The sequence below is a fragment of the Anas platyrhynchos genome, chromosome 7, assembly GCF_047663525.1.
Source record: "Anas platyrhynchos isolate ZD024472 breed Pekin duck chromosome 7, IASCAAS_PekinDuck_T2T, whole genome shotgun sequence".
NCBI lineage: Eukaryota > Metazoa > Chordata > Aves > Anseriformes > Anatidae > Anas > Anas platyrhynchos.
The window spans coordinates 26,782,052-26,806,070 of NC_092593.1; the positions used below are offsets into that span (position 1 = coordinate 26,782,052).

The window sequence follows — 24,019 nt, forward strand, 5'->3', positions numbered from 1 at the left end:
CTGAAAGCTGTGGCTTGCTGCATTCTTCGTTTTACAATATGAGGGTGACAGGAGCAGGGTAACAAAAGGCCCGGGTCCCTGTGGGGCAAGCAGGCCTCCGAGCTGGCCGGGAGCCCCACCAGGCTCACAGCCTCTGCGGCCCTCCAGCAGGCCGCGGCGGGGCCCAGCCAGCCCCGTGTCCATGTGCTGAACGTTCACGCATCAAGAGGTGTGCCACGTGGGTTCAAATAAGGTTAACGTATTTAACCCTGTGCCTGTTTATATTCTTATAGAACAAAACCCAGCATTTACACATGTTCCTTGAGCCAGATGGTTTGGGGTATTTGGTATGCAATGTCAGCTGTTGCGTTTGTTGCTGTAAGTAAAGGTAAACACCTTTGTAGTGGCTATTAATCGGTTTGGGCATATTTATGAAAGTGCTGATTTTTCAAGCTAAAAATAGTGCTGTGGCTTTTTAAACTCTTTCTGGCTGTCAGAAATGCTCACATGATCCTGAAAGTGCTGCTAAAAATGCTCAGTTTTTAAATATGGAAATTAGGGCTGTCTGTTGTGAGAGCAGTCGATGAGACATTTCCTGCATTTGTAAACTAGCGTCCCTTTCACCCCCAGCTTTCTTCGCCTCCGATTGTTTGTTGTGTTGGTAGGGCCTGAACTGCCACTGAACCTTCTTGGAGGAGGATCCACGTTGGCCACGCAGGGAGAGCGAGCTCTGCGACCTGCCGCTCTGCTCCGCGACCTTCTGCTGTGGGGTCTGGAGGTCTTTCCTTTGTTTGAAAAGCCTGACCTCCTCTGGGAATACAATACTATAAACTGGAACTTAAGGCATATATTTTCACTTTTAACTTGGCCATTAAAATAAAGTTTGAAATAAAGATATTTTCCCTTGGGATATGCCAGACTTTGAGTGGGTACCATTTGTAATTCTTATTAATAGATCTTATTTATTTCCTTCAATTTTATGGTTAGTGTTTGATGACTGCTTTATACTCCAAGTATACCCTGCACTCAGGATGTCTTCCAGTTGTTTACACAGAGTTACTGTTTCTCTAAACTTCCCATCTAGTTCTGAGATTTGTCTACTGCTGCTTATTGTTTAATAAGAATTCCTTTTCCAAATAGAAAAGGACCTTTTTTTTTTTTTTTTTTTTTTTTTTTTAGCTACATAGCTTTTCCAAAAGTGATATGTCTGCAGTTTGGAATGACCTGCAAACTTGCATCTTGTTCTAACAATAGTATTGGGAGTCTGTCAGAGAGGTGAATAACAGCCCTTCTATGCCTGCTGGTGGCTCTTGACTATTTCTAAAGATCTGTCATGTTGACAATGTGGTATAGTGTACTCTTGAGTGAATACACAAAATATTGTTATAGGAGACCCTCAGTGAAAAATTTATTTTGAAGTAACAGATAATGGAAAACTACACTGTAATCAGAGTTTAGTTGGAAAGCTGATCAGGTACAGATTTTTTTTTTCTAAGACTTGAAAATACACCTTTTCTTAGTTGTGACAATAGCAGGAAAGCAGAGCAATGGCCTGACACAGTGCAGGGCCGGTCAGTGGCCTTGCTGTCAGGCAGCCCTCTGCTGTGTTGGCTGCTCAGGGCTGCTCCCTCTGTTTGAAGTCAAAACAGGAGCTTTGACTGTTTTGAGCTAATTTTGTCTATCCCTTTCTTCTTCTCTAGCCAGAAACCAATGCTTTAATCTCTCTGTTCAAAAGTGCCACTCTCATTTTTATTTAAGCTGATAGGTTCCAAGGAGTTCTGAGTTTTTTTGTTTTGTTTTGTTTTGCTTTTTGTTTTGTTTGTTTGTTTTTGTCAAATGAGCATTTTAAAGAGAGGAAAGGGTAGGGGCATGTTTCTGCATTTCTCATACTCTAATCTCAGTATGATGCTCTACTGATTTCAGCATATTTGTTTTGGGAGCTAATACTATCCATGCTGAAAGTTAAATTGGGAATATGGTGCACACTTGCAGAGTAGAAAACGTTACTGGCATATACTCTGTTACTCCAACTGTTACACATACACATCTACCTATTTCAAGAACTGTCATGCAATGAATACGGGATACTTTCAAGCATGTGGGTTATAGTTGTTTGCAGAGAGCTATTATTTAATAGGATCCCTCTCTTCTGTTCCAGTCCTAATTTGAAAAACATGCTTTTTGCAGCCCTAAGAAAAAACGCTTAATTAAAATTATCCTTATGTAAATAAATTAAAAAAAAATAATTATGCCACTTTTCTTAGATGCATGTGCCTTCTTGATTTTTCTACTTACCACACCTTTTTGCATTTACTCCTATTTCCTAACTGAAAACTGCAATTCTGTTATATTACACTGGCAGCTGAATGTGAGTAAAGTTTGGGGAGTCAGTGTCATTAATTCTGCTACTATTGAAAAACTGGCAATTGATCTTTATTAACAAGATATTAAGAATTTGTGTGTTTTGGATCATTGTCTTCTAATAGCTGTGCATCGTTGGCTTGCTATCATTCCGCCTGTTGGGCAGGAGATATCTGTTTAAATTTACTGTGACTCTAATGAAATGCTGAAGTATAAAAGGAATTTGTCCGTTTGTAGTGATTATTACGTGACTGGAAATCTAATGTCATTCTCAGAGAAGCCCAATTATGAATTACTATTATGATTTGTGTTTCTGCGATAAGTTAAGACTTTAAATATATTTAGCTGTGTTTACTGATTTTAGCATGCCATGATCTGTGGTGTGTGAGCACTGTATGCCTTCAATAAAAGCTGGGGGTGATGTTCAGGAGGGGAGTATGACACTGAACCCTCCCTGTGGCATTTCTGAAGTCTGTAAAAACTCAGTGGCCCAGCTCAGGAGTGGATAACTACTCTTTTAGGAGCCTTTACCATTGAATGTTAAATAAAATTAAAAAAAAAAAAAAAAGAAAAAGCTGTAGTTTAAGTTTTGGACTCCAAACTTCATCCTTTAATTCCTCTCTGAAGCTCTCCCTTACGGAACAGTGGCGATGTGTGGCTGTCAGGCACTTCACAAGGTTGGACCACTTTTTCTAACACAGGAATAAACATGCCCTGAAACATTCCTGACACATTTTAAAGTCTGTCCTTGAAGACCTCTATTGGAGGTCTGATACCCCTCTTAGCTATAACAACCTTATTTTCCAGCTTGCTGACATCTTTTGCAGATCTTACCTTTAGCAGAAAAGAGAACAGTTGGTTGCCATCTTTGTGTAACAACCTTTTACTTATCTTGCAGCGTAGCTGTGCACTTGCCAACATTGTGCTGTGTGACTAAATAAATCTAATTCCAAGTATGACATTAGACTTGTTGATCAAAAATGGGGTTTTAAACGTGTGAATCAGTCAGCAGAAACATGAGATGAGATCATGTTCTGGTATCTATATTTGTCGTTGCTGTGAAATCTCAGTTATCCAAGGAAAGGGGGAAGGAGGACAACTATGGATGTAACCTCGCTGTACCAAAAGCAACAGTACCCAAAAGCCCAGAAATAGAGAAGTAATATAGCATGTGCAGACTTGAGTAGACTGCAAGGGAAGCTTTAAATAGCAAAACTGTTCTGAGGCATGAGTAGCAAGTTCTCACTCATGCGTTGAGCAGCACTGTGTTGCAGCCAATGTCTGGAAGAAAAAGGAGACAGGTTAATTTACAACCCCAAAATCTGCTCATGGTTTGGCTATTTTCAACTTTCCAAAATGAATACCCTTTGTAGCACCAATGTTTTCTCTGGTTAGCTAAAAAAGGTTAGGTTTGGGAGCTTATAGTTAACGAGGTCTGTCTCCTTCTGGCATCTGCTGCTACCAAGGCTCTGTCTTTTTTTCAAGATGAAGTCAACACATGAAGGCTGTGTGTCAGATTTCTGTTGCTAACTTGCTGCTTGAGGTTGAGTTTGTGATTTATGAGGTTAGTATGGAATATGCTTCATACAACAAGAATTGCTCCTTGACGTGTGGTTCCACTGCAAAGAGGGATTGGAAGAGATGGCATGCACTCAATACCCATTTTTTTCAAATAGTTCTTTCATTAGTGACAGAAGTTACTTTTAGTGAGCTGTACTGGCTTTGCAGTGGAAGCCAACTCTGTTGGCTTGTGCTCTGATTAACATGCAAAGAGAATTTCTGCCAAGATAATAGGTTCAAAGACGTGGTGGTGGTGAGTGAACAAAAGGGGAGGGGAAACGAGGGACAGAAATCCAGCTTGATTTATAATACAAAAGTTTGCTTGCAAGTCTGGTCATGATTCTTTTCTGAAACAAAAGCAGTCCCCTCTCCCTACAACCTTCTTTCTACTTATGAATTGGAAATAAGTTCCTCAAATCTTTGAGAGACTGAAGCCACCGAACCTGTAAAGCTGTCTTTCTGGGTAGAGCTGTCCTTTGAGAGAAACTGGAAATGTTAATATACACCGTAAAGCTTTAGTAGAAAATAAAATTGTCTAACTAGTTGGCTTTGTTGTTTGGAATTTATTTATAACATTTGCTACCATTTGCCTTGACACAACTTGATATGGCAAGTATATACATTGGAAAATTGTACCACTGTAGCAACAAAAAAATGGTGATTAACTTTTGGCTTTATCTAGTTAAGATCAAGCTTTGAACTGAATTCTCTTAGTGTGTTGACAGCTGAAGATTTATGTCTTCCAGCTATATTCCTGTTGCAGAGTTGGCAGAAGTGACCTCTCCAAAGAAGGTCTTTGTTACGGATTTTGCTGTGTTTACATTATTGCTGTGAGGGTTGCAACGAAGTACAGTACATTAAAGCTAATATATCACCTGCTGACAGTGGTCTTATCTCATTGGTACCTCTTTCCCTTTTCCAGTATGGAAAAAAAATGCAAACATGTGGAATCTAAGGATCAGGAAAGGAAAGTTAATAATTTTAAAGAGTGTTAGCGTTAATGTTAGGTCCCTGTGTGCACTGCATTTTTGTGCCTGGCCAAGTCGTTCCATAATTTCGTTTTCTGTGAAGTTAATGTGAAAATGTCTTTACCAGAGTAAAGCTGCCAAGGGACAGAAAAAGCAGTTTGTTTGAGATTTCAGGGATCTATCATAAGCAAGGAGGTGGCAGGGGAGAAAGCAGTATTGGTAGCTTTTCCACCTCTGTGGAGGCCTTCAGCCTGAAGTGTTCCCTGTCAGCACGGAGCAGCTTTTTAAAGACAGGTGCCCAAGCATACCGTAGCCAGCCCTATACAAGTTCAGGGTGGCTGGTGGCTAGTTTCATCAATCACTCTGTCTTTTTGTAATGATCTGAGAGATTCTGAATGTCCTGTTAGGTTGTGTGAAGTTAAGGGAAGGAAATCTACTGACTATACAGGGCCTTGATGCAAAATTTCACTCCTCTCTTCCCTGAGGTGGTGGGAAAGGCCTTCTGGCATATTAAACCAGAATGTCAGTAGAAGTGTGGTGGGACTCTGGAGTGAGCAAACACGACTGCAGATGTCCTCCCGTTTCTGTGAAAGTTGTTGTGTACGCTCCATACAAAATGGGCCTTTCGGACCTCCCTGCCAGGGAGGTGACATTACTTACTATGCGTTTTCTCTTTCAAGCATTGGCTCAATAATATCCACACAGTCAGTGTTCTATATGCATAAATACGTGCTTAGTTTCAAAATGTGCTTTGAAATCTCTCAACAGGGTGCTTCCCAGGGATCCTTTGAGGATGGGGAGATGAACCTCAGTGGACCTACAGAAGTGTTGTCATCTCAGAGGACCCGGCTCCCTGTCAGGTAGGAACATCTGTGCGGCCCTGACTTGAGCATGTTTTGTCAATATGCAAGTCAAGACTGACTTCTTCCACTTGCACCTGTGTTGTGCTCATTATCATCATGATCTCTTCTTCCTCATCCCTTTTCCCATTCTAAAAATTCACTCAGTGCATATACCGAAGAATTTATTTGCATATGGCAATCTTTTACCCTGGTTGGCGAGTATGGAAAGTTTTACTTGTGTTTGCGATATAGTAGGGTATGCAGGAGGTATGCTACTATTGTATATTTAGTGGTTTGCAATTTTGCAAGTATTTAATGGCTCCAGATAGAGGATGTTCTTACGTAGGATGTTATATCTGAAATAAACATTTGGCTGAACCACATAATCCTAAAACAATTGTTTTCCAGTTAAAATGTCACCTCTGTAAGGTTATTACTTCACTATATACTGTAGTAGATTTTATTTCTATGTTTATACACTGTGAAAACTATAGCTAATATTTGCAGTATTTCCCTGTGCATTACCTCACTAGGGTAGTCAGATTGAATGCATCTTTTTCCTCTCTTCATTTACAGCAGACCACAGGTGGCTAGTGCTGTTAGAACTGAAGGTGGTAGGGTTCATATTGTTAATTTGGGAAATGCCTTTTATTTTGACCAGTCTAAATTTTGAATGGAACTTAAGTAAATATATAATCTGGATTGGAAGCCAATATGGTAGAATTTGATAGCGGTATAGCTGAAATTAAGAAGAAACTAGGTGTTCTCAATAAGTTTAATATTTAGTTTTGGGGTTTATTGTTCCTGAAATCACAAGGAAAATCCTGAATGGCTGAACTGAAGTTAAAAACAAAACAAAAACACAAACACACAAAAAAAGCAACACACAAACCTTTAAATAGCTGCCTAAAAAAGCAGTTTACGTTTGTTACTGCAGCCTGACTTGTTAATTTTGGTGTATAGTATCACAAAGTCGGTCATTCAAATCCTCAGTGTTGATAATAAGGATTTGACCTGGCAAATTTACAGTAAAGTGTTTTCTTATTATTAGTCTCCTGTCCCATCATGAGCCTAAATTTTAGTATTGAGTGGAGATTAAGGTTGTGCTAAAATAACCTTTTTGAGTAGGGGAAGGGAATTCAGGTATTCAACACGCTTTGTCCAGTGTGTTGTGTTTGTTGAGAAACTGTAGTGATATAATAGCATGTTATATAATAAAAGTGTCATATGGGAGATGTGTGTGTGACAGGTAAGACATCAAAAATAAATTTCCATTTCAGTTTTGAGGAAAGCAAATAATCATTTACTTTAATTCTGCAATTTACAGTTGTTTGTCAAAACAGTATAAAATAAAAACGCTGTAGTGAATAATTTCTGCGTGTTGTAATCTTTCAGCACTTATCCTCACAAATACCTGAGAAAAAACAAGTGTTAATATCTTATTTTATAGAGGTGGGGTTCCAGGAAAGAGGCATGAAGTTATATACCCAAAGCATGTGCGGAAGTCTGTCAGAGCAGGGACTCTGGTTTTCTGGCTCATGCCAGGGTTTTGCTGGAAAGATCACCTTTTCTTTTAGAGCACACAAAATCAGTCTTTTCCATGCAAGAGAATTAATTTCTCAGTCTTGTTCTGTGTGTCATCATTTCATTTCTTTCATGGGAGATTCTTTCACCTTGGTATGTTTGTGCTTCTTGAATTGTCTGTCTGCGTTTTTTCCCCTCTGAGCCCTCCTCGTCACCTGCTTTTGTATGCCATTTTGTAGTTTCTTCTCTTGCTGGCTGGCACTGATGTGTATTTTTAGAATGGTCTCATCATGGAAAGGAATTGGAGTGCTCTTCCAGCTTTCTTTGCACCTGCCAGGCCTCTAAGGTACATGCTAGCTGATTAGAGTTCATCATGCAGGTATTGAACTTAGCTTAGTTGCTAATGCTTTTCTCTTTTTGGAATTTTGCTCAAGTCGTCTACAGTTTGTTTCACCTGAGGTAATTATTATGCATCACCAAATATATGCACTCATTTGTCTCTTGATCTGTTAATTTGTTATGAGGATTAATCAAGCTCTGCTCATGCTATGCTCATACTTGTTTTTGTCTTTATGCTTTTACTAGTGTGTTTTAGATCATCTAGGTTCTCTTAGGAATCTCTTAGTTCTCTCTTATTAGTACACATTAGTGTTCATCAGGTTAACCAAGTTATTGCTTATATTTGAGATTCTTCAGAAGATGGTGGTTGTATTCGTTTGTATTTTGGTGGTGTCATCAGAAACTTTGGCAGTGAGAAAGATGACAAGACCCCTCTGTGTTGTATTTCAAATCCTGAAATGGATGGGTCTTCACTGTTACATCACAAAGCACTCAATAATGAACCTAATTCTGTGGTGGTTTTTTGTTTTGTTTTGGTTGTTGTTGAACTATGCGAACCCCCTTGGAGGGAGGAGTATGGAAGGAAAAATACAAAGGATATAGATTGGGCACCACTCAGTGACTGAGCATCAAAGTGCTGAACCAGACAGGGAGCAGAGGAAAAACTAGTCAGAACAATGTATTCCCAAGAACCTTTCTGCGTTGGTTGTAATTTTTTGTGGGTATGTGGTTCATCATAATCTGGATTGAGATTGATGAATTCAAGAAAATCACTGACAAAAAAAAAAAAAATAAAAAAATAAAATAAAAATAAAAATAAAAAACCAACAGCAAAATCAAGAGGAACAGTGTTTCCTTAAATGCAGAATTTCAGTGAAATAGTTCTACCAAAATATAACTTGCAGTACATCCTATGGGCCCGAGGAGAGGAGTACATTGAGATTTTTTTAAAACACTTTTGCCTGCAAGTATTGGGGATAAAATGAGCTGGTTGTTGTTGGTTTTGCGTTTTTTTTTACACTCCCTAAAAATTATGAAATATGTTCAAGTATTCACAATACATTAATACATTCACATTCCTTAAAACAGTGTAGTTAGGGGGAATTCAGAAAACACTGTTCTGGAAAACTTGTTGGTGTTTCTGTGAAATTTACCAGGATTTTAAAAGTTAAAGAACATACGTTTTAAGGCAATGATTTTGCTGTTGTATAGCTTTCTCTTTACTGAAGTGAGGAGTTATTTTAAAAACTGTTTTATAGAGGTATTCTCTTTAGGAGGAATTGTTTTATAAAGAAAAAATAATTAACTACTAGACATTATCCATCTTCCTTACTAGTATCTTAATTTGATTGAATCTAACTAATTATTTGTATTAGAAGCTCTTATTAATAAAATGATGAAAACAGTTATTTCCACCAAAAAAATGTAAGTAACATCTCGATATATAATTTGGTTCCTTTTATGCTGTTCTTTCTGGAAAATAAATATAATTTGTGCAGGTGTCTGTCTTTTTATATTTCAAAGGTTTTGGGGCCATGAAAGACCACCAAGTCATGATACTGTAAACCTTCATTTAAATAAGTCATGTTAAGTTTAATGATGTTAATGAAACTAATATTTCAGCCTGAGAGCTGCTCCGTGCTATGGAAGAAAAGAAAACTACTATTGTCCCGGTGCTTTTACCAGAAAATACTCCGTTCTGCCATTGAATTTGATCATTATGACCCATAGCACTTAAATAAAATAGCAGCTAGTCACCTAAGAAAGTCATCTGAGGCTTCTCATCAGAGCAGCAGCCTATCTGAGGTCAGTGTCCCTTCTCTAACTGTAGCCAGTAATGGGTGTTTCAGAGGGAAGCAAAATAAAGAACATCATGATTAATATTTTATGATTGTGAAACCTGGTCAGTTGAAGTGAAAGGCTTCAGACCTGACTTACTTTATAATTCTCATTCAAGTAGGAAAACTGTTTCATTTGAAGTAAATCGGTTCATTAAATTAAGTAGTTAAAATTAGAAAGTTGCACGTTGGGTAAATGAAATGATGGGCAGTATGGAGAACTTTCAGCTCCTCTATGAAGAAGCTAATAGGAAGGATAATTCCTTGCCTGGATTCTCTAGAAAATATTTCACTGTGGAAGTACTGGGAAACTTTTCAGGGCCGTATCCCTCAGGAGTCTGAAAAATTTAATGTGACCTTCTGAGAGATAAACTTTGCTGGAGAAAGACATGAAACATCCTGTTATTAGCAGTTTTTTAAATGAATAAATAAAAGCAGGACTAATTATAATCCTCTTGTAATTTGTGAGGGTGGATTTTTTATTTTGTATTTGCTGGTAAAGATGATGTTCAGAATAAGAGAAGCCAAGTTAATATTATCATTGTATAAAATCTGGCATTTTTCCTTGCTGCCTATTCTGGATGAGGACTTTTAAAGTAACAGTGGGGGTCTCAGTACTCTACAGAAATCAGAGAGAAATGTGTTACAGCCCAAAACCTTTAGTCCTGTAGCACAGTGTACATGGAAATACTGAAACCTTTCTTCTATTTCTTAGTAAAAATGACTGGTTTAAGATACAGCAAACATGTATCTGCTTGGAAGTGGGTGTTTAGCTTAATAGCAGCAGATTAGTTGGAACTCAAAGAGTAATTTATGCATAGATAATTCATTATGTGTTTTCATTATGTTCTGTTTTGCTGTCTTCCCACTTCTTTTTAGCAGAGGTCAGGGTTAGTTCCTTGGTTTAAGCACTGTAGATACATAATTAAAGCGTAACGGCAGGGTTTTTTCTTCTCTGTATTTTACTTTTTTTTTTTTTTAACCACCTTCTGTGTCTTGCAGTAGTCTAACAACACAGAAGCAGAACAACTTGATTAAAAAACAAAAAAGACAAAAACCTGTGCCTGCAGGCTGTCTGATTTGTCTCTAAACTTATAGACAGCTGATCTTGTGAGAGCTAACAAATTTTAGTGGGGAAAAATCTGTATTGCAGTGATATCTTTACTAGATTAACACATTTTAGATATGAGGAGACAATTGGTTGCCTCCTGAAACTGGGAGATGATGACATTATTTCATAGTAAATATTTAAACTTTTTGTTAGTGTTTTTGTTGTTGTTGTTTTGTTTTTTGTTTTTTTCCCCCTGTGTGGAATGGAACAGCTGAAACGTGCCTGACTCCCTTAGAAGCAAGTGAGCCGTTTTGGCTGTGCCTGGAAAGCTCCTTTGTGACCCTTCACATTCAGTTGTTCTCTCCTCTCCTTGCAGGATGCTCTCTATCACTGGATATTACTCAGACTTGCGTCTGAGTGTATTCACAATACTTAGTATCTCCAGCTCCAGTTTCTTCTTTAGAGTTTCCAAGTCATTTTCCGTAGAACTTTGAGCATCTGGTTTAAAAGGGGAAGGAAAAAATGGAAACAGGGGTAGGAGGTGGGAGGAAAATGTGTTTTCTGGCAGCTGTAGTTGGGCTGCCTTCTCTGAAAAGATGGGTACAGATACTTCATTACCATCAGCAACTGACTGTTAATGTGTGAAAGAAGTGCATGGACAGTCATCACCCTCTTTATTTGGATAGATCTCTGTGTGCTTTCTCTTTAAAATTCCCTTTATAACATGATACCACCCATAGCCTGTGCTCTCTAACAAATGTGAGCAGCCCTTTTTTGTGGATTCTCTCCTCCCCAGAATGGCAGCATTGGCCGGTGGGGTGGAGGCACATGTTGAGGGACAAGCAGGGAAGAGCAGCTCAGTAACTTCACCTGTGAGTGAGCTCTCTGCATCTGAGTGACATTTTTCAGCTTTGCTTATCTGTTTGCAACGAGGGATGTGACATCCTGTGCTATTTTGTTTTCAAATACAGCAGCTTGCTAACTGTACCCTTAAAAATATACAAGGAATTCAGTGATCTGTTGAAAGCTTGTTGCTTCGTCATCTTGCTCCTGGGTTGAGTAGTTATGTGCAGGTGTTGAATAGGGCTAAAATGGAGAAGAATATGCTATTGGGATGATAAATACTTAATACTCAGGCCTTTGGGAAGGTCAAATCCCCTTAGCGAACAAAATCCTACTGCGAAACTGCAAAACATTTACCTGTGGAGAGAGATCCCTTTTAAGCATCTGTGTTTTAGCAGTTGAGATCAGTTCTTCACTATTATTGGATAGCTGGTAGAGGAGCCTTCAGCTGTCAAAGCTTTCCCTATTGTGTATTTGACAAATTGGTAATAACTGATGCAGTTTTCAGGAGAGGGAGCTATAATATTTGACAGCAAGGGCACTATCAGTGTGAAGAAAGACCGATGGCCACTGAATATGCAGCGCTCCATTTAAATTTTGCTTTCTGTGTTGACAATGGACTGTTGTGTGCGCTCACTACACACACACACACAGACTTTCTCTCTCTTCTCTAAACTGTACTCATCAGCATTTTTAATAATATGCATGGCAAGCCTTCCTGCCAAATGTGATAGACTGTAAAGAATCTGGCAGAAATCAATAAACATCCAGCACTGAAGAATTTACATAGTAAATGACGACAGCTTCTTTAGGTTAAAAATCAATAGTATGGCGTTGACTGTGGCCTTGGTTGAAGCAGACAGGTAACACGGGGCAGGTGCCGTCCCTGCTGAGACCACAGATGCGGTTGTGCAGTAGCGGAGGGGAAGGGAGACACCAGCACGCATTCGAAGTAGCTGCAGTGCAGTGTTTCCAGTTGGGGTAAACCCTGCAATTCTGATTAGTTTTGCTGAAATAAACACTTTTTAAAAATTCACTTACTTTGATTGCTGTAAGAACATACCTGTACTTACTGCACTGCAAATGCAGCAGGGACAGGATTTTCTGAGGCAGTGTCTCTGTCTGCTCCTGGGAAACACACTGAGGCATGCTCTGTGCATCGCTCACCTGCGAACTGATGCTCCTGGCCTCTCATCCCTAGCCTGCAGTTGGACTCCAGGTCTTTGTATGCTGACTTGATAGGTCAGAGTTGGCTTTTCACTTAGTGCAAAACGCATTTGAGACATATAGGAGAGATTTAAAATAATGAATAAGGTACAAGTAGGGTACAAGTTTTGCAAGGTAGCTTTTCTTCTTTGGGAATTAGTTTTGTGGGTTTTTTTTGTTTGTTTTGTTTTTTTTTTTTAAATGTGTTGAATATTGCAGAAAATCCATCCAATGTCAATACAAAGGTGTCAACCACAATATGGAAAGCTTCTCTCCATTCTCCCCCACCACTTGCTTTCAGTTTTTTAATGTGACTCTGTCAGACTCAGAGTCCCAGCATCTCGGGGTCCCTTGTGCCTGTAGAGTTTAGTAATTAGTATCCTTAAACTTAAAGGTCATCCTGTTCAGCATTTCATTCACCCATAGACCTATTTCCCAATTCTCTTGCCAGTGTAGTTTAAATTGCAAGCCAGTGTGGACCAATATGCTGCTGGAATAAAGCTGTTCTTTTGGGCAGATGAAACCAGTTGGAAGATGGACAGTAGGAGTGGGTGATGTCAATTTTTTCCAAGTCTTTAATCTTTGACGTTTCTAAATCAAGAAAGCCCAATCCCAGATATCCTGCTTTAGTTATTTATTTTAAACTCCCAGGCCTTCATAGGTATGACATAAAAAAGTATTTCCTCTAAAGTCTATTAAAGTTGTTGGGAAGGGCAGTTTTCTTTTTAGATTTAAATAATAACCACATTTGGGAATGCAAAGTAAGTCAGAGTCGTAGTTTTTTCATTTTGAAATATAAAGTACCTTTTAGATACACATATGTGGTGTCCTCTTGTTCTGGATATTTAGCGCTTTAGTACATTACTTCTAGGATGTCTTTCTGTTTTTAAAAGTAACAAACGATCTGCATGCTACTTGTTTTCAGAATGAAACCAATTTTTCTCAGTGAATAGATTTTAAAAATAAACTTGTATGTTATCTTTGGCCTTGAGCTGACTTACAACTGTAAGTGCGTTGATTTCAGATGACAGGTAACCTGTCTGTCATGATCACCCTCAGAAAATTCCTGCTCTATTTTACCGTTGCTTAGGAAGACAACTCTTCACAGGAGTCCTTAAGCAACACAGGGTTATCTGGGGACAACCAGGATTTATTTAAATTTCTCTCTTTACAAATTAAATCCCATTTGCTACTGTTGAATGTTTTCTGGACCTTTAGGACTTAAATCCCTTACATGTTTTGGTTCTATACAAGTTCAAAAGATAATACAAGTAGCATTTTAATTATGTTTTTTGTCTATTAAGAGAATCGATGGAAATTGAAGGTAGACCTGAAAGAATAGTTAACTTCCTACCTTCCTGCGTGTGTGTTTTGGAGTTTTTGGGAACAATCCTGAGTGGAATCTAGTTTTTTTTTTTTTCCCTAGTGAAACTAAAAATAATAATAAAAAAGTTTATTAAGACCAAACCAAAAAAATCACACCTCATAGAAAGATTTTTGTCAGGATTTCCATGCCTGGCTTATGAAGAATACAGGGAATACATGAAAGAAAAATAGCAATACATGCTGATAATGCCTGTGTTATAGTAAAATGGAAATCTTTTATGTTGGGACCAACAGTGGTTTGTTGTTCAGGATTTGTCAGTTTCATTTATGTGGAATACAAATTCATTCCAGTCAGCCTTTTGGGGAGAAAAAAAATACAGAAACACTCTTAAAACTGTAAAGCTTATTTTCTCATTCCATATTTAACTGAGCAAGATAAGAATCATTGTACCAAAGGCAAGTTGCTTCTGATTATACAACTGGATAAAAGCTTTTTAAAAATAAAAGCATGACATTATTAGAAAGCAATGGCAGAATTGTCTAAGATCAGTTGCAGTGATATTTGCTTCTCTTGTTTTAGGTGTACCGTGTGTTTTTCTGTAATGCCCAGTCTGGTGTAACGAGGGCCTCCCTTCAAGGGTGGTCACAGATTCTGCCCTTACAGCCGTGCCTTTGTGCCTATTCTTGTATCAAATCAAAAGGCCTCGGGCCAGGGCGATCAGTCAGCAGATCCCTGCAGAAATTATTGCCCAGGAAAACACCGCTGGGGAAAGGAAGGCGTCGGAGGTGTTTCTCGTCTTGCAGAGGTGCACTCTCCAGATCTGTTGAAAGGTGTTTGTAGAAATGTCAGTCTTCTGCTCAACAGCAGCCTGCACTTAGATCAGACTGACTGTCTGTAACTCAGGGCACTATGTGAAGTGGTCGCTCAGTTCAGCGCTTACAGAACTAGTAAAATGGTAGGATTGATGTGCAGGCATAGGCAGAGCTTTTTACAGCTTGACTGGATTAGGCTATTCCTAATGTGAAGGGAAATACCCAGTAGCTTTCCTCTGGCCACTAATCCCGAGCGATGCTGTTCGGTGTGATTTGGGGGGAGGGAGGTGTAACGGGAAATGTAGACGAGCACAGAAGGTAGGAATTCCGTGCTGAAATGTAGAACTCGCCCCCTTCTGATCTTTTTTGAAGTTCTAGCCAATTCAAGTGCCTTCCTTTTCAAACTGTGATCACCCAGAATAGAACTAAGGTCACTGCAAGGCTAGCAGTGTAAAATGCTCAATAGGAAAAGAAACAGCACCACGCCATGAAACAGCAAAAAAATTTGTGTTGTATTGTCAGAGATAATACAGAGGTTATTGGTAATGCTTTTTGAGGAAGGAAACTTCCTGAAGAAATGGGCTGAGTTGCAGTTTTGATTTTTTTTTTTTTTTTTGCTGTGTCTGAGGTTGTATGCAACACAGGGCAGAAAGCAAGATACTTAAACATAATTCAATTAACTTGCTTATTTGTTTGATGTCTTCAGTGTGTGATCTGGGTGTTCATAATGGGTCCACATGGGGATAATTGACTGAAGCAGCTAATGTGAAACTTAAGTTAAAAAGTTGCTTTTTTCTAGAATATGTAGAATAAAATTTCTTTAATGTAATGAAGTATACCCTGACTTCAAAGCTTATTTTAAATATTCTAGTTAATTTACTAAAGGATGCACTTAGGAAATTGTCTAGTGTTTGGTGTCTTTCTTTTTCCAAGTACACAAATCCTAATCTAAAGGAAGATTAAAGAAATTGTTAGGCATTTTGAATTTCATCAGATTTTCTATATATTAGTGAGTTCTGAGCTTAATATTGTTTTTATACTTTATGCTATTTGATTAAATCATTTGTTTTTAGTTTAGAATTTGTTTTTAAGGTAGAAAATTATGTGAAGAAGAATATGAGATGTTTTCTTGTGCTCTTTTTTTTAGTGAAATGACAAAAACAGTGGAGATTTCTGGGGAAGGTGGACCCTTGGGAATACACGTAGTGCCGTTTTTTTCATCTTTGAGTGGAAGGTAAGATATTTTCTGCATTGCTCAAAGAGTATTTTAATGAAAGGATTTCAGTTTCAGTTCTATTAAAGTACCTGCTGTATAACCATAAGGAAGAGCAAATGCTTAAAAATATATAAAAATTGTTACTTGAGTCTATGACCCTGTCTTCCATTGCCAAAATGTTTACTACTCTACATGAGTTACATGAGACAATACCAACCAATTTGTTCATATTTGTTCTTTTATTTGTCTCTGTTTTTCTTCTCTGAATGGTAAACTAGACTCTGAGTAGAACAATGTACATGCATTTCTAAGATGTCAGGGTTGGTTATATATATATATATATTTTTGTTTGTTTGTTTGTTTGTTTTTGTTTTGTTTTGTTCTCATTTGGATTTCTCTGCCTGGGCCCTTCCTTAATGACTCGTCAGACAAGAAAAGTCAAAAAATATATATATATATATATATGATTGCCTGGTCATGCCTCATTTTTTTCAAGCTACCTTTCAGATTTGGTTGCATAGCATTTATAAAATGTGTACTATACCATGAACTTTTCTTTGTCACAATACAATTACTTTAATTATAAATGATTTAACATAGTCTCTTGAGATCACAAAAGCCTATTATAGCAGCATGCTCATATTGATGTACTGTAGTTAAGACTGTGTCAGCATTTTCATTATAACTATTTCCCAAGCTATGTAACTGGAATGGTAAAAATAAAAATAAATAAATAAAACATCTGGACTGAAATTTGACATGTGAAGGCTTAGCCAGAGAGTTAATTTGACACTGGCAGCCCTGTATAAGAGATGGGAAATTGCCAGTGCCATAAATGACACTATTATATAGTAAAGTGGCTGCCTGTAATACAAAGCCAATTATTGCAAAAGTAAAAATTGTCTAATCCTTAAATGTTTCTTTACTTGTCAACTTTCACGTAGCACAGAGAACACGAAGGATTAGATTGCCTTGTAAAGGCCTATATGTGTAAATGTGTTCTCAGTGCCATCTGTGGTTGTTAGTGAACCCACATTCCTTCCGAATGTTTATTTGCTAAAGGGGAAAGCAGATAACCATTGGCTGGAAAAATGTCATCGCTGTCTCAAGAAAAAAGTTGGTGTTGCATGGGAACTGAAGGAGGTCTGAGTTGTGTGAGGCTTTGCAGGCTGCCTCTCTTGAGCAAGGTGCTTGTGTTCATTGCCCAGCACAAAACGCAGACAGTGGTTGTTTGGTTTGGGTATGCCATGAATGTTGGAGTGTGTACACTGTATTTCAAAATGTGATGAAATCACAAGATGTTAAAATCAATTATTTTGTAATTGTAATGCCGTTCCGTATTGAAATTTTGCTGTTTTGGATGTAGCTTTTAAAGACTTTCATAATGAAAAAAAGGAGTTCCTTGGTCTGCATTGTGTACATTTTATTATGTCTTATCTACAAATGCTCTTGGGGATCCCTCAGAGCACAGTTGTGGGTTGTTGTTTTTTTTTATTTATTATTTTTTTACAAATGTCCTACTTATTTAAACAGTTATTTTGAAATTGTAATGACCCTTGGCAGAACCATACATCTTCGTAAGAGCACTAGGGTGACTTAAATCACTCTTACCTCTTAAACACTAGACCCAAGCTTAATTAAATAAATTTTAACTCATCAAAGATGAGAAAGTACAGAAGGACATCTTTTATTTCTGTTAATGACAGGGTGCAATTTATGGGGGCACGTTGGCCATGACCAACTCGGTCTGGTATTTCAATTGTAAACAGTTATCTACTAATAAGGTAATGCTGGCTTTAGACCTAGTGCTGCTGCAGAGCAAAATTTTTCTAGAGGTAGTTAAAACATCTTATTAATTTATGAACTCTTATATAGGAATTACAAAACTAATGGAAATATTTTTTCCCTTTCTTCAGCACTTAGATATCGTTAAAAAAGGAAATTAAAATTTAATAGTGCATTAAAACAATGCTAAAATTGAGATTGTATGAAATAATTAATGGAGTCATGAATTTCAGCTGCCATAGCATGTGTAACTCAAGCCACTCCGTTACCAGTGCTCACAGTAGGTTTTGGACAAGTGTGCAAGCCTATAGTGTTACATGAATGCAGCACCTAGGCACAATAGGATTAGGGAAGATTATAGCAACTGACTTAATTTTTAATTTCTTTAATTTCCCTGCTTCTATTGGTTTCTATCTTCCTGTAATTACATTGAATTAGTTCTAAGCGTGTAGCTTCTTGATTGCAGCTGGTTGGATGCTTGTCATCAGTAGGGCTGTGGGCCCTCACCTCTGCTTGCCCTTTCAGTTCTTTGGTGAAGGGTAACACAGGCTGCAAGAAAATCCTGATGTGATTTTTTTTTTTTTGGTGAGATGTATTAAAGACATAACATTCAGTTGGAACCAAGTTTTCGTTTAAAATACGTTGCTTTCAACATAAATATCAATTTAAAATCTTACTATAAAGTAAATCTAACATCAGAATGTTACACGTGAACAATGAATATCGTGTCATTTGAAATGGCTTGCTGTGAATATGTTGAATGGAATTAAATATGAGAGGTAGTCATGAATCTGAGAAAAAAGTGCAAGACTTCTGTTTTGCGATTGGAGTGCTGGCAAAGTTGGAAATTGCACATTAATATTTTATGGAGTATAATCAATAGAAAATGGTCTCTAAAGGTCATCTGTCTGTGCTGATGTGGTATGGAAATTTAGTGGATAAAACTGGATGATAAAAGGTCTTCACAAACATGCAGTTGTCAGGTTTTTGGGACCTTATATCATTTGATATATCTACGCTAAGCTGCGATTTGCAATACAGATACTCCAGGTAGGTCAGGAATAGCCCAGTGTTCCTAGCAGTTAGCCACACTGGAGTTTTGCTTCACTGAATGCATCATGAGAAGTTTCTGTGCTGCACCTCAGTTTTCAAATTGCAAGTAACTTTTAAATGAATAAATAAATAAAAGACAATAAGCCCAAACCTTAGGTTTTTATGTTCTGCTGCTGTCCGGCAATGTGAATAAATGGCATTGCATCACAACAGGGTCTTGAGAACTGAAAACTTTCACAGACTTCTCAAACATAGAAACTTTGGTTATTTCTGTCTTATTCTATTGCTGGTTTAGTTTATTACAGTCTAGTTAGAACATTACCTTTTAAATCATTTGTGATTTTCTTCAGAACAATTTAATATTAGTGTCAGACATGTACTGCATAAACTATGTTCAATCTTTTATCTGAATGTGTAGGTCTAGGTGTTTTCCTTCATTTCTCTAAGTATGACCTACAAGATTTAATGCTTCCAGAAGTTCTAACATCTGGATTAGCATTAATGTCCAGCAGTTTTTCTTGGTGTTTCTTGAAGTCCACTTCCTGTTATTTGAAGCAAGAACTGGAAATTCTTCCTTTAGATTAAGCACTTCATAACAGTCTATCTCATCTCATCTTATATAAAACAGAGATAAATGTATATATTTAGTTGGTATAAATTAATACCAGCAGAATAAGGAAAGTTTTCATATTAAAAAATAAAATCTTTTGCCTTTTAGGATGCTGGGACTCTTTATCCGTGGTATTGAAGAAAATAGTAGATCTAGGCGCGATGGGCTTTTCCATGAAAATGAATGCATTGTGAAGATCAACCACGTGGACCTCATAGATAAAACCTTTGCACAGTGAGTGCTGTTTTTACTGGTATTTGTGACTAGACAAGATTTTGTATGATGCTGAGTTTATAGAAATGGCTTGTTTAAGTCAATAAATACTTATTTTGGTTAAAATGATGGAAAAAATGATAACCGACAGAAAGTTTGTGATTTTCTTTCTGAAACCTCTAAAAAGGCGTAAATTGGGGATAAGAATCTTTTTGTAATCATAGTAAACCCTTTCTGCTTACTTAATTTAAATGACTTCATTTTTTTAAACTTATCTTCACTTTCTAATTCTTCTGTTAGTTCTCCATATTGTCTTCATAATTTTTTCCTTGTAAGAACTTCAGAGTGAATCAAATTCACAGTATATTTTTGATGTCCTTTTTCAAAGGAAGTTAGATTTTTCTGACCCTAAAGCTTTTTTAGGACTTAGGTTTTTAGATATACTAGTACTGTCAAACTATGATTAGTGGAGTTAAATGGTAAATCTCACCTTTTATGACTTTTATGAAAAGTCTGTTGACATTTATTATCCATCTCAAATTACTTTAAGTAACAGGTTGCTTTGATTGGCTATGAATTAATTTGACATTGTTGCAAGAAAATAGCCTCTCAGATTTCAGATATTTGCTGTAGTAATTAAATAGGAATTTGTTTTTAACTTCTAATCCATATATTTAGACAGCTGAGTGATTGTTTATAATAAAACAAAAACCTATTGAGATCTCAGGGGAGTTGAGGCTTGGCTTAACTTTCTGAACAGTAAGCGAAATGTTCAAGATTTCTAGACAAAAATACATAATTTCAATTTTAGGGATAAATATTGGCAAAACAGGCTTTGCTAAAAAAAACAACATGGTTTGGTAGTAGATACTGCCCTGTTTCTGTGGCTGTTTTTTTTTTCCTCCTGATGGATTTTCCAGTTACTGCTTTCTGAATATTTGGTGGTAAATATGTTCTGATCTACCATCGTACAGTGTAGCTGCAGTGGCCTTGGACCTGAGGAAAAAACTATAGGCAGTGAAGACTCAGCATCCACAGTACATGCATTTGGGGGCTAGGGGAATATTTTTGGACAAGCTCTAGCCTTTAGGTCCCCATGAATTCTCCTCAGTTACCTTCTAGAATACCTTCTGCATCATCACCCCTGACTGTTGAGAATGGCTAGAAAAAAGCACCTTTCCAGACTGAAGTTAATCTTATGAATATGCCTTTTAGTTTTCATCTGGCAAGATACAATTGTACTAACCTGATAGAAGTGCAAGTTACAAAAATGCAGCAATTCTAAAAGATGTGAAGTACTGTCCTGATGACTACTGACCCAGAAATAGTCAGCAGATTTTCCTTTGATGGCAAAATCTGTTTGCTAACTTCAAATAGACATTTCTTCATAACCTTTGTAAAATCTGTTTTAACACTTAGCAGAGATTGTTACATACTGTCTCCTTCCATTTTCAGCAGAGGCTTTCTAGTACTGCTCCTGGTGATTGCTTCTTCTGCAGCTGTAATAGCAACAACCTACTTTCTGTATTCCCACGTTTATAATATTTGTATATATTGGGACTACTGGTCTGCTTTTTCATTTGCTGTTAATCTATTCAATTACATTCTGTTGTGTTGCAAAGCTTCTAGCACCTCTTTTAATTGACTCCCTTATTTCTTTAAAGTATGTGTTTGGGGTCTCCAGAAATGTAAATTTCTCCATCCATTATTTTTTCTCTTTGAAGTGCATCCAGTTATTTTGCCCCTGTAGACTGCATTTAGACTTTCCCAAAGGATGACTTCTGTTATTTCCACTATTTTTTGTTTGTAGGAGATCTTATATTTTCTCTTTCATATATTTAAAATATTCATCTTCTGAAACTGAGCTTTTAAATTATCTTGTAACATGTAGCCATGTGTGGCCACTTGCAAGGATGGAGATGAGGAATGAGAGAAACCCGGTTAAGACTTTACATCCTTATGCTGCGAGCGTGCAGTGATTTTTAAGATCAAGATAAAGTCTGTCCTTGAAAACCTATAACCCCTGCAGACACATTGGGATAGTGCAGTTAAAGTTTCACTGAAACCTAACCCTCAAGGATGATGCTGGAAGAATACCCTCACAACACTCTTCCTGCTACCTTACTTCTCTAAGTTTGAGGTTTCCCTTCTGGTCGTGTCTCCTATCAGAGACAACGCGATTGCTCTGACTGCTGGTGCATATATGCTCAGTGTAGTCAAGACGTTTTTACCTTGCAGAAGTATCCCTTGCATCAGTTGAGACTTTGCTATAACTTCAGCATGTTCGTGTTGCCAAAAAAAAGCACACCCAAAACAGCCCCTCCCGCCCAGGAGCTATAGCTGCAAGGTGGATGTACTATAAGTATCGTTGGTCTGGGAAAGCACTAGGTGTACATTCAGGATGTTAACATCTGCAGTGGCTTGTTCACTGTAGCAGTGTAGAAAACTTTGTTTACTTCAGAAGTACATTCAGCATTGACTTTTGTTTCATAACAGAGTATAAATCCAAAGCCAAAGTTTCAGTGAAATACTGACTTTGATGACAGGTATGCTAACGAAAGGTAGGAGGTGTGTAAATTGTTCTCAAAGGACATCATAATTTAGAGATGTGGTTTAGTGGTAGACTTGGCAGTGCTAGGTTAATGGTTGGACTTGATGATCTTAGAGGTCTTTTCCAACCTAAAAGATTCTACATTTCTATTTAAAAATAAATGTGGTCATTACTTCTCCCTTCGACTTGGCTTTTGCTAAGCAGAAGTACTTGATTTTTTTTTCATTCCCCAAAAGTTCTTCAGGTACTATTTCTGTTTTTATTTAAGTTCCTTCTGCAATGGGCTTTCAGTCCACTTCAGCTAAACCCTCAGAAGATGAGAAAGGAAAGCACAGAAAGTGTTCTACTTTGTTCTTTCAGAACTCAAGGTTTATAACATAGCTTTAACTGATATGACTTGAGTCTACAGGTTGTTCAAAATCCAGGGACGTGTGTGGGAACTGTTGCTTTGGCTACGTTGTCTTAATTGCCTTGCAAAGATCCATGAGTCCAAACATTGTATTGTTATTGTATATCAAGTCAAGGGGAGCAGTTTCATGAAATACTCTGAGTTTCTGGTGCTGTACTTGAACACATCTATAAATACATTGATGAAGTCCAAGTATCTACCTTAGGAAGAAGCTGCTGCTTGAAAGATGCAAGTAATATCTACTAATTTATTAATTTATGTAGAAACACATGAACAGTTGCCTCTTTTGCAGTCATCAGATTTCTTCTGATATCTGTATATCCCATACCCTCATTCTATTTTATTGCACCATTTGCAGCCACCATGTTTCTTGTGAGCATGCCCATATTTTCTATCCCTTCATTCTCTATTACTGTGAAGTCAGCCATGGGTTGTGTTAGGAATAGTGAAGGAATTTGAGGCATGGTTAGGCTCTAGTGGAAATACTGGAGTCTTGAGCTTGCTCAGGGTAGATGTATCCACAAGAGCAATTGTTCGGTAATCAGCGTGCCTCTGTTCCAGTGACAAAACGTAGCAGACAAACACTTTGAAAAAGTAGCAAGTTGTAACTTTAGTCTTTTAGAGAGCTTTTGCCCTCAGGAATTCACTACCTGATGCTTTGCATGAAGAATTGTGTTAATTATTTTATTCTGGCTGATACATTTTCCTAGCATCCTAGGAATCCTTACAGATATTCTGTTCCTCTAACTTGAGGAAATGCTGCAGTATAGAAATCTTATTTCATGCTTACTTTTTAGAGAAGGAACTGTATATATGAAGGTGATATTTGTCCATATTTAAGATAAATTTTATTTTATTCTCTGTGAACAACTTTAAACCTTTGCCCATATTTTCTGGTTTGTTATGTGAATTTTCATACCTTTCATTTAAAGGGCTCAGGACATCTTCCGTCAGGCAATGAAATTTCAAAGTGTCATCTTGGAAGTCCTTCCTCCGTATAATCGAGAACAGTATGAGAAGTCTGCTATTGCTCCCCTTTGTTTTCTGCATAATGAAGAAGAAGTTCCAAAAACAAAGATTCCACCTCCTGTTCATCCAAAACCTGCTCTGAAACCAGTTAATCTTTCTGGACCAGGCAGCTTGGAGGCAGGTGTACAGTCAACGCTACAACAGGCTAAGAGCCCCAACCTTCCACGTCTGAGTAGAAAATCATCTTCACCCTCACTGTCTCCCCTTATGGGCTTTGGCAATAAGAAAAATGCAAAGAAAATAAAGATAGACTTGAAAAAAGGTGAGTCTTTAGTGATTATATGTTTTTTTTTTCTGTATTTTTGTTACTTGAACTGTAAACTAGTGACGTGAAAAGTACAAGGAAGTTATTTTTGGTTAAAGAGCTCCAGAACTTACAAAAGGTAGGGGAATGTTAGCAGTAATGTTCTCAACAGACAGCTTTCCTGTCTGTTGGAAGCATGTTTTGGAAGCATGTTACCTTGACTTACTGATTTTAAAATATCTCACATACTGGTTATGTG

General features: G+C 37.5%; 1 protein-coding gene across 7 annotated transcripts in view; it reads left to right on the forward strand.

Moving 5' to 3' along the window:
• Positions 1 to 24,019, forward strand: part of PARD3B (par-3 family cell polarity regulator beta) — a 399,043-nt gene that overhangs the window by 153,902 nt on the left and 221,122 nt on the right. For all 7 annotated transcript variants that reach the window (XM_072041064.1, XM_072041061.1, XM_072041062.1 and 4 more), the window contains 4 exons: positions 5,637 to 5,728; positions 15,798 to 15,884; positions 19,423 to 19,548; positions 23,420 to 23,778. In XM_072041064.1, the coding sequence (XP_071897165.1) occupies positions 5,637 to 5,728; positions 15,798 to 15,884; positions 19,423 to 19,548; positions 23,420 to 23,778 (664 nt within the window). The remainder of the gene's footprint in view (positions 1 to 5,636; positions 5,729 to 15,797; positions 15,885 to 19,422; positions 19,549 to 23,419; positions 23,779 to 24,019) is intronic.